The sequence below is a fragment of the Gambusia affinis genome, linkage group LG13 (genome assembly GCF_019740435.1).
Source record: "Gambusia affinis linkage group LG13, SWU_Gaff_1.0, whole genome shotgun sequence".
NCBI classification, from domain to species: domain Eukaryota; kingdom Metazoa; phylum Chordata; class Actinopteri; order Cyprinodontiformes; family Poeciliidae; genus Gambusia; species Gambusia affinis.
This window is the reverse complement of record NC_057880.1, coordinates 24,661,232-24,672,211: the sequence shown is the minus strand read 5'-3', so window position 1 is coordinate 24,672,211 and position 10,980 is coordinate 24,661,232. Positions and strand designations below refer to the sequence as shown.

Below are 10,980 nucleotides of genomic sequence, written 5' to 3'. Positions count from 1 at the left end.
AGTTCAGTCCCCTTTGAGATTTTCATTCAAAAACAATCAGACTATTCAAAAACAAACTAAGAGTTTGAAAAAAATGACAGCGTGTGGATCACGCCTTAACAAAGAAAAATAAATATTTAGCGTTTGTTTTAGCTGAACTTTATATGATCGGTCTGTTTTTACGTCTTCAGGGTCAAAGTTACTTTTTAGGAGTTTAAAAGAAATATATTCTGGTATGTTTCTCTGGAAAATCTGCAGAATGAGGAAGAAGACTGATGGATGAGGTTTTCTATTTCTAATTTTTACGTCTGAGATGGCAAGGGAGATTTCTTAGCACACAACAGACGATACAAATGCTGCCCTCTGCTGGCCGTCAGCTGTCACTTCACTTCACATGCAAAAGTTTTCGTATTCCTTTGCACGTTTGTTACGCTACATACACATATATTAATCTGTTATTGGAAATTTTAGGTGGTGGGAAAATAAATCATGGTTATTTTATTTGTTTTTTCCCCATGTTTGTTACATATAAGTGTAACAAATATGCAAATAATAAAATAAAAAAACAAAGATATTTATTGGAAAAAACAGGGACATTTGCTAGAAAAAAATCTAATCTTTAGATTAATGTCAAAAAATTTTTTTTACAAAAAAAACTTGGGAATTTTTTTCATTTGAAACGTCTAAAATTTTCTACAATGGCCCCAATACGTTGTAAAAATAAACACTTTCAAGTTTTGGATCTACGATAAATATCGATCTACTTTATTTGCTTGATTTTTTGTAAATAAAGAAACAGACTCAGTGTTGCAGTCATCCATTTTTAAGGATTTTTATACAGTGAAACTGACAGAATTTCAAGTTCTCCCCCCCCCTGAACTGGATCATTAACACAGGTTTGGGTTTTATTTAAAAGGACTGTAGAAGCTGACTGAAATCTGGGGGATCATTTTCACGTGCTGCAGCATCTATCATCTTTGTTCTTGACATTTGACCAAACAATTAGAGAAAGAAAACTTAAAAAAGAACAACAACACAACAAAAACTCTTAATTTTCTCCCAAATCCCCCTTTTTGGCTACTGCTGTCTTAACTTTCAACACAGGGTAATTAATACTTCAGGTTGGCATAAAACAAACACAAGGCTTTTTGGTCTGCAGCAGTGATACTAGCAGAAATTGGTGCAAAATAGTGCATCGACATTCACTCTGTATCTCAAACATTAAGAAAAGAAACACCCTCATCTATTGCACACTGAACGGCTCAAAGTGCTGCACAAATCTTATCAAGTCTCTGGAAATTAAAAACAACATTCTGCACGTTCAAACAATCGCGGCTGGTTCTCTCCCAAAACGACGATCATCTGTCGAAGCACGGCGCCTGGTAGCTGTAGTGCATGCTGACCGGGTACGCCCGGCTGGGAAAGCTGGGCTTCGGGTCCAGACAGGCGGCCGAGGCTTGTGTGTCGCTCTGCTGGGGGCCACCGGGGCCCTGCGGGTAGGATGCAGACCTGTGGCCGGCGGCCAGGCCTGCCTGTGGGGCTTTCTGAGTGAACTGCATGGAGGGCAGCTGCAGGAACTGCGACACAGCGGCTGGCTGGCCTGAACTGTGGAGCAGCGCCTGGCTCTGCTGCTGCTCAAGGCACTGCTGCTTACTGGCTTCTTTCACATCACTGTCATGTGCACTGGAAAAAAAAACAAACAATGTCATATTTAGAATCCTTTAACTGCATAAATAAAATCCTTGAGTGAGTAGTTTAGTTTTGCAAGTGATTGTGTGTAAACTACAGAAGCTGAGAAGGGACATTTTCTGCATACTTTTCTTCCAGATAATTTTCTGGAGATAAATTCATTCCCCGATGGTTTTCTTGAGAAAAGGAGTAAATTTCCTGTTTTCCGCATATACTTTTTCATAAAGGTTTTCTCAAAATAAAGAAATTAATTTCTTTATGGTTTCTAGATTTAACAAGTTATTTTCCTATCAGCTTATACTTTTTCCCAATGGTTTCTCCAAATAAGTGATTCTCCAGATTATTTTTAAGATAACGAGTAAATTTTAAGTTTTTAACATAAACTCTTCTCCTGAAGGTTTTCTCGAAATAAAATAAATTAATTTCATATGGTTTTCTCGCTTAATTCATTTTCCCATTGTTTTCTTGAGATAACGGGTAAATTTTTCGTTTCCCCAATGGTTTCTCTAGATAAGGAGTTCAAAATATCCCAAGTTGATTTCCATCGAGATGTGAGCTGTTGTTCAGGTGAGTCAGCAGAATACAAATGAATCCTTCAGTGTTCAAATTTTCAATTGTCAGAATATTGAAACTCTTGTATGTTTTCAGTTATTCACTACTTTGTCTTGGCCTCTCTCACATGAGCAGCTTCTCCACGCAGGGAATGAGGTTCTCCCAGGCGTAGCCACTGAGGCGCTGCAGGCGGGTCGGCCAGCTGGGGGAAAGATGGAGGATGAGGCGGGACGCCGCCACGCAGGCAGCAGCCACCAGCGACGGAGCAAAGCACAAAAAGATGTGATCTATGGAAAATTACATAAAAACAAAACACAGATCAGAGGAAGAAATCCAGCTGATAAAACAAAGGTGTCTATTATTAAACCTTTTATGTCAATAATTTTCTCCAGACTCAAAATTCCAGTTTTATCTGTAATTTTATAGAAGAGTTTAAAAACATAAATACAGAATTCACGGGAGATACTTGGAGAAAGGAGGAAGGATGAAAGGAGGAAAACATGGACAAAAAGAGGAAGGAAAAACAAAAAGAAAGAAAGAAAGAAAGAGAGTATACAGGAAGGATGGAAAAAAGGAGACAGGAAAAGAAGGAAGGAAGGAAGGATGAATGGAAGGAAACAAAGGTGGACACAAGAAAGCATGGACACATGAAAAAAGGAAGAGGAAAATGAAGGAAACAAGGAAGGAAGGAATAAACGAAGGAGGAAAGAAAAAAGAAAAAAGGAAGGAAGGAAGAAAGGAGGAAGGAAAAAGAAAGTGAGGAAACAAAGAAGAAAAGAGGGAGGGAAAGAAGGAAGGAATGAAAGAAGGAAGAGGAAAAGGAAGAAACCAAGGAAGGTAGAAGGAGGTAAGGACAGAAGAAAGAAGGTAGGAAGGAAGGAGGGAAGAGAGAAAGGATGGAAAGAAACAAGGAGGGAAGAAAGGAAAGAAAAAAGAAAAACAGAGAGAGAAATTAACCCATTCTATTCGTTCCTAAAATAAATCTTCAACACACAGAAACAGGTTCTCTGGTTTCCTCTGCCTAATCTTCACCTTGCAAGGAGACTTCCAGGAAGTAGTCTGTGTACTTGGCCATGTACAGCTTGGTCTTCTCCAGACTCGCCAGGGGCCAGCCGTCGTGCAGATCTCCGTCCAGGACGCCGACGGACAAATAGTAATCAATGAAGTGAGCTGCGGTGGGAAGGTACAGGTTCCAGCTGAACGTTTCCAGCAGCAGCAGCTCCATGTGCAGCAAACCCTGCTTGGTCAGGACCAGGTTCATGGAGCTCATGCACCCCAGGCTGTTCAGGGTCTCCAGCTTCGGCACGCGGTCCTCCCTTTCCTCAAATTTACCTGAGTCAACCAGGACAAAGTTAGCCGCATTAACAAACCGCTCAACATATTATAAACATTCTTATTCGGTTGGCCAAGTTCCACATACATGCCTGCAAACTGGCTAAAAACAAACCTAACCTCACTGTTTTAGAGCTTATTTGAGATGTTTTTAGGACTCATTAAAATTATGCACCAAGCTATGAAACTTATAGCTTCAGTGATGAATTTGATTTGTGACCTGTTATTCTTTTTCTCATGGAGTCCTACGGATTTGTTACTGCAATTGTATATTCTTTATTTGTAAACAAAGTTTATTTAAAAAAACAACAACTGCCTGTTAGCGTACATGCAGTGAGTACGCAGGCGTGCGCATTAAGAGTCCGCTACATTTAGAGGAGCTGTCAGTTTGGCGTACGTGACAAGATACGACAAAAAATAAGTTAATAAATTGTTTCAATGATAACTAGATGGATATACATGCATTGTCAGGGATTCAAAGTGTGTTTAAAGCAGCTGCAGCTACAATCAACAACAAAATGTGCTGTATAAAACTTGATGATGGTCTGGCTAGCTAACCGCTAAGTTTGGCTATCATACAGCTGTTAATAACAAAGTTTATGATCTAACATCTTCGTCAGGATGTCATGATTAAATGAAAGCAGGTGGCGCATACTTGTCTGACAGATATACCCGACAGTTTTTGCTACGCATATGGCGATTTGACAGAGCATCTGAACTGAGAGGTCACAGATACACATACTAGCCAGAAGGAGGCAGGACAGAGAGACCATGTGAAGCTGCTGCATGGTGACGTCATAGCGGTCCATGAAGAGGTCCAGCAGGTAGACGGCCAGGTGTCTGGCCACGGGGCAAAGGCAGAAGCGGTTGCAGATGATGGCGATGAGGTCTGCAAAGTATCGCCTGAGGTTCAGCTGAGGGGACTGGCCTCTGTAGGACGGCAGTTTGAGCTCCTGTTCCAGAACCACAGCAATAATAAACTGTATTCACAACACAGACACCATGTACAACACAAATATAAATATTCACTGTTTGCATCTGTATTCCCTTAACCAATTACAAAATGGATATACAATAATAAAATAAAACCGAAAGTAAAACAATAATAATCTGTCATAACATTATGACCACTGACCTTTAAATTGCATAACTACAGATGTTTGTAGTTGGTATATGGCAAAAACTGAAATTTAAATAAGATTAAATGTCTTAAACTAAGGATGTTTATGCTTGTTTTCTTTCTGAGTAGATAATTTTTCTCACAAAGAGGTTTTTATGTTAAAATATTTTGTGTTTTCATAGTTAATTATTTTAGTAAGATATTAAAGCTTGATATTAAAACAATATTATTGTTACTGATATGAGTAAACTTTCTAAATAATATTTTCTTACTTCAAGCACAAAGAAAGAAAATCACTTATATAAGCACCAAGTGAGCAATTTCTTCCATGACAGTGATGTGTTCAATGTTTTTCCTTTTTTCTTTTACATACAAAAGGTCCAGTTGGAACCTTTTATATTCATGTGTTTCTGGTACAACTGCATATCTCACGCACAAGCAACTTCTGTAAACAACATCGATGGAAGACAAAGTTGCTTGTCATTCATTTTTGCTTTATAAAATGATCTGATGGGACGCTGGGAAAGACTATTTTGTGCCAACAGGAGTTAGCCTATCAAGCTATTAAATCCTAAAAATCCATCTCAATGCTGAACATGTTGCAGCAGCACAGTCGTCCCCAACGCTAATGTTAGCATCCAGAGTTCACATTTCAGAATAAGTTGCATGAATGATCACTTAACAGCACTTTGCACCAATCTTATGGTTGGATAACATAAATAGCAGATTTTAAAACAATCAGAGGTGGGTAGAGTTCCCAAAAAATGTAACTAAGTAAGAGTAGAACAACTTCAACATATTTTACTCAAGTAAAAGTAAAAAGTAGCCATCCAAGTAAAAAAAAGTATTTGGTAAAAAAAGTCTACTCAAGTACTGAGTAACTGATCAAATTATCAATAATTTAATATTTAAAAATTACATCAGACAGACCAAAACATAAAGTTAAGTGGAAACAACAATAATTCATATAAATAATAAAAAAATAACAAAATCAGGCAAAATTCACTTCTTCCAAATCAGTTTCTTTCAATAAAAAAACTTATGAAACTTTGACAAAAACTTCAGGTGTGTGTCTACACAAAGATGTTTGTTTTTCCAGTCAGTTTGTAGAGAATCTAGAAATTTTACTCCAGAAAAAGTAGAAATACTTCATAACAAAATTACTCATGTAAAAGTAAAAAGTAAAACATAGTAAAAATATTCCTAAAAGTACTTAAAAAAAACTAAAATAAATGTAATTGAGTAAATGTAACTAGTTACTACCGAATTTTGAAAACAATAAATATCTTAGTTGTTGAGCTCATATGTGTATTTATTCAATAATTGACCAGCAAAAATGATTATTGAATTGAAAATGTTGCTTAGTTTGTTGATATACAGTTGGATTAATTAACCCTGGTTAATTTAAATTTTTTTTATCAAGTCCCACCAATAATTAAAAGCATAAAAATTTGAAGTAGTTGGACCAAACAGTGGTGGTAAATGACAGATTCGATGGGTCTCCAAAGCTTGTTGGTGGGATCCTGGTATGAACTGTCCAAGACCTACCAAAGGAAGCAGTGGTACAAAACTCACTGACGCAGACGAAGGCTTAATGCTGGTTCTGATGAAACGGGCCAGAATGAAAAGTGCGTTGCAGTTTGTTGCTTATTGGTTAATCAGTCGGGTTACCATGCTGACCACCAACACTGGGAAATCTGTTGCATCAAAACTGCAACAGAAGAATGGCTCCCAAGAATGGTTGGTTACCTGGTGAACCAACAGAACCATGATGCATGATGGGAAAAACATCATCCAGGTAAGGCAGTAGGACGCTTTATGGAGGCTACTTTGACAAATATCACCAATATGATTTTTGCTACAACTGTTCACGGATTTTTTAGCAGCATTCTATAATAAATTTATTCTCGTTTAGTTAGCAAACAAACCTACCAGATCACAAATCAATCAAAAAGTCAGATCAATAGAGGCTCTACCTCACAACTTTCAGGGGTGGAGTCAACAAGTCAAGGCAGAAACATAGCTAATAGGCAGAGTTGGGTAAATGTAATTTAACTGCATTTACTTGGTAACTGTTTTTTAAAGTTTACTATTATAATATTTACTATTTTGTACTTTTTACTTTTACTTGAGTGATTTTATTTTGAAGTATTTCTACTCTTACTTGAGTAAACTGTCTGTATTTTCTACCCACTGAAGGAAGAACAAACATGTTTTAACCAGAAACTGACAGACACAGACACACACCTGCAGCTTATGTGAAAGTTTTAAAAGATTTTTATTGAAAGAAACTGTTTTGGAAAAATTTTCTTTTGCCTGATATTGACAATATTTTTATAGGTAACAAAAAATGTTACCTATAAAAAATATTGTCATTTTGGTCCTTAAAATACCAAAATTTCCACTCAACTTTACATTTTAGTCCATCTGATGATGTAATTTTTAAATATAAGATGATTGACAATTTGATCAGATAGTCACTACTTGAGTAGACTTTTTACGAAATACTTTTTTACTCTTGAATAATTTCTTGGATAGCTACCTTTGACTTTTACTTGAATAAAATATGTTTAAGTAGTTATTTGAGTACAATTGTTGCTACCTGCTGGAGGTATGTGGTCATAATGGCCTGCCTGACTGGTAAAAAAAACATCGGTAAAGTACAGGACGAACACAAGCTATCAAAAACGATATAGATGCACTGAAATTGTTAATTATTTTTACTCCACTGTGGCTCCATTTGATGGTCAATCGCCCTCACTTTGCATCTGAGCGCCTGGTAAATATCTGCAGCAAGTTGTCCCTTCCACCATTGGTCCTCTAGCTCCATTTAAGACAGGGCTTTTTAAACCTCTGGAAGTCAAAACAAAGTTAAAGTGATTAGCACACTCATACTGGGTGCTGAAGATGCGCTCTCAACGTTTAAAACGCAACGTTTTGCACGCAGGATTTCAACACGCATCGGTTAGCGATCCCGTGGGTGTCACAACTCAATCAGCTTTACAATCCGTGACATGGAAATGAATGATCGGTGCAGACTCACCCAATGCGCCGGTTCACTGGAGGAAAAGGGCAGTTTGGACTAGCCGATCATGCTTTGCTTGGTCTCGCTGTTTTAGGCTCGCAGGCGGCAGCAACACGAGTTCTTCAAACTCCACAGGTGCGTTCAAGTGCTGCTCGAAAAAACGCAACGCTCCGTAGCTCGTCAATCAGAACAACCAATGACACCAGAGAAATGGGGTTCGGAAAGTGAGATAAGAATCAAAATGTGAATGAGCCACTTTTAAAGTTATCCGTCGCACATCTTCATGTTTTCATACCCGTTATTTGATGGTGGCATCTTTACATTTTCTTTAGCACTTGAAAGCATCACTACCAACTACGGCCCAAGTATAAATTAATGGGTAGTTTTGGAATTGGGCGTTTATGGGCTGTAAAGTTACATTGTCCAAAATTACCAGCAGTAATATGGATTATTGTCATAAGGGAAAAACAAAATGGGGTTCATTATTCAAAGTGATATTTTCATCACGTTATTATAAATGACAGTTTCAAACTAAATACTTTATTAGCGAGTTAAATATTTAGTTTGAGAATAAATAATTAGATTGCCTACTAACTAATCAACTTTATCTAAATATTTAGTTAGCAATTGATTAATTTTAGCTTGAGGCTACAGATTTAGCTTCAAACTACAGTCCCAAACAAAATATTTAGCTTGAAGCTATATATTTAACAGTTATATATAACTGTTTAGCTTTAAGCTATCTATCTAAAATATTTAGCTACTAGCTAATTATCCAGCTTTCATTTAGCTGCTAGTTTCATTAGTAGCTACTGAAAGCTACTGATGAACTATCATTAGCAGCTTTCACAACTAAATATTTGCAAAATAAGCTAATATTTAGCTTAAAACTATACTTTGGAATTAAATGATTAACTTCAAGCTAAATAGTTAACTAATAAATATATTGAATGATTACATACAATTTTACTCACCAATAAGCAGAAGTGCACTACCAAAACAGTCCTGGGTCTGGTGAACTTGCACAATATAAACTTTTCACTTCAGCTGTTGCTCATGTCTCCTCTTCTTTATTATTCCTTCTCCTCTCGACATGTACAACATCTCAGCTTAAAATGGTGAGCCATTTTAATGGTAATTCAGACTTTTATCAATGAGCTCACCAGCAGGAGTTGATGTGGAGGTTCGCAAGACCCAGCTTTAACTTTGAGAGTTCACATCTGGTTATTAGCAAGTGAATTTGCAGCTAAAGATTTACGTTGGTAATTAAATACTTTGTTTGAAACAGTTACACTTATATATTTTTTTCTCTTCTGATAGGCTAAATAATCCAAATTATTGCCATTATTTTTTAGCGTGTAACTATAGAAACCGCACGCGGGAGGTGTTATATTATTCTATACTTTGACTGTAGGTGGCGTTGTTTCTTCTTTACATCTCAAATGTTTTGTCCCACGTTTTGTATGATCAAGATATACATGCAAAATGATTACATATCTAAAATTTTAATCAGCTAGAAAAAGAAAGTGGCACATTTCTTGCATTGTGACCCGCAATGTCAAAAACCTTCAGGCCATTTTCACAATTACGTCAGATGACTTCCGTTCTGACTCGATGCGTTGTATCTGTACTTCCAGCGTGCTTTTGCCTAAAAAAACCTGGCAGGACAATTCATGTAAACTCATCATCTTTAGGGTATAGCGAAAGGTGAAGTTAATAAAACAATATTGACGTGTTAATTAGAAATGGCAACGTTATCCATTTTTGTCAATTTACCATTTTCTTACAGTGTATAAGAGAAACAGCGTCTGATTAGACGGTAAGCCAGCTAGCAGTGGCTTTAGCCAAAATATACACCGCTTCATGTCAGTGCTGTAACATCAAAAGTTTACTTTTTCTACCAACGTTAATAAAACCAGTGTTTACCTGTTAGTTAGTCATGTCAGTGACATCGTTAATTTACAATTTTCTTAGCGTGTATAAGGGAAACAGCCTACAATTTTAAATTCAGCGAGCTAGCAACAGCTTTAGCCACGGGTAGCTAAGAATTTACACCGCTGCCTGTCAGTGCTGTAAAGTTCAAAGGTTTACTTCCTATATTAATGTAAAATCATGGAGTATTGCTTAGAATACTGTTGTAAATATTAAATCATTTACATATTTTGATATGATTCATAATTTCTTGTTTTGTTTTGTTGTGTCCATCTTTCTCAGCAGCAACCCACCAAACAAACATGGCAGAATCATCAGGACGTTGCTATTGCAGTGTACCATGTTGTTCAAGCAGGAGTTGCTTGAACAACTCCTGCTTGAGTTGCTTGAAAAAGAAATCCATATTTGAGTTTCCATGATTTTCCTGTGGACCCAACAATATGTGCCTGTTGGGTGAGAGCAATCAGGAGAGATGAGGGACCAAGTTTTCAAATCATCCGTGGGAGCATCTATGTCTGTAGCCAGCACTTTGCTCCGGAGGACCTTAGCACATCAGCCAGTGGAAAAATTTGAATTAGACAAGGAGCAGCGCCTTGTAGATTTCACTGGAATGATTGGGGTAAAGGGAGGACGACAGGGTTTAACATTTTTAAAAATATCATAAACAAAAATGTGTCCTAACTGTGAAGTGTCTCAACATATTTCCCAAGTCTAGGGAGAAGCTCATAAGCTCCTGAGTCTGTCTTCATTCAAACCAAAAAGCAATTGTGGTCTGTAATCAGCATTGTGATCATTTCACCCTTTACCTTATAAGGAATGTTTCATTTACTATTTTATGACAAATATAGTTTTGTAAACGTTTTAAAAGACACTAACACTTTGGAAATTAGCGTCTCACTCAATTATTATTATTATTGTTATTATTATTATTATTATTATTATTATTATTATTATTATTATTATTATTATTATTATTATTATTATTATTATCCTTTTGGAGATATCTATTTTTTATGTTTATAAAATTTGTTGAAATTTGTTTTTGGCTTACCCTATATCTTGGGGTTAATTTGTAGGTTAACCTTTTTTGTTTGGTTGGTTTTTTGTTTTGCTTTTGTAAGTCAGACAGGAAGAGCTGTGAAGCCATTTTCTATAACTATAGAAACAGGACCAGCATGTACCTGGTGGGTATGGGGAGAAGAAGGAAACAATAGAAAGATAAATCTGCATTTATTGCTTACCAAGGTGGATAAATAAACCATAAAATGCAACCTTATAGCTTTTGCACATTGGACTTCTTTTTGTCAGCGAATAAAATACAGAAAAAAGAAGTGGCTCATTGATAATTGAT

The 10,980-nt window shown here is 36.6% G+C and overlaps 1 protein-coding gene across 3 annotated transcripts; it reads right to left on the bottom strand.

The window, feature by feature from the left end:
• Positions 1-786: 786 nt before the first annotated feature.
• ccnj (cyclin J) lies at positions 787-9,708 on the bottom strand. Of its 3 annotated transcripts, none has more exons than XM_044135934.1 (7): positions 9,624-9,708; positions 7,716-7,845; positions 7,434-7,525; positions 4,295-4,505; positions 3,253-3,552; positions 2,348-2,507; positions 787-1,662 (listed from the first exon to the last, which is right to left on the bottom strand). In XM_044135934.1, exons 3-7 carry the CDS (start codon positions 7,500-7,502, stop codon positions 1,338-1,340), a joined length of 1,065 nt encoding a protein of 354 aa, XP_043991869.1. In that variant the 5' UTR covers positions 7,503-7,525; positions 7,716-7,845; positions 9,624-9,708; the 3' UTR covers positions 787-1,337. The 3 variants fall into 3 exon arrangements, with proteins under 3 accessions (XP_043991869.1, XP_043991867.1, XP_043991868.1); XM_044135932.1 differs by lacking the exon at positions 9,624-9,708 and adding an exon at positions 8,672-8,791 and having other exon boundaries at positions 7,716-7,873; XM_044135933.1 differs by lacking the exon at positions 9,624-9,708 and adding an exon at positions 8,672-8,760.
• Between the last annotated feature and the right edge of the window lie 1,272 nt (positions 9,709-10,980).

Bases quoted from the DNA above. Each gene is read 5' to 3' on its own strand.
- ccnj (XM_044135934.1), bottom strand. From the start codon at position 7,502: ATGGAGCTAGAGGACCAATGGTGGAAGGGACAACTTGCTGCAGATATT. The intron at 2,508-3,252 runs GTGAAGATTAGG...AATTTTCCATAG, and splicing joins CCTGGAAGTCTCCTTGCAAG to ATCACATCTTTTTGTGCTTT. The intron at 1,663-2,347 runs GTGAGAGAGGCC...TTTTTTTTCCAG, and splicing joins TGCGTGGAGAAGCTGCTCAT to TGCACATGACAGTGATGTGA.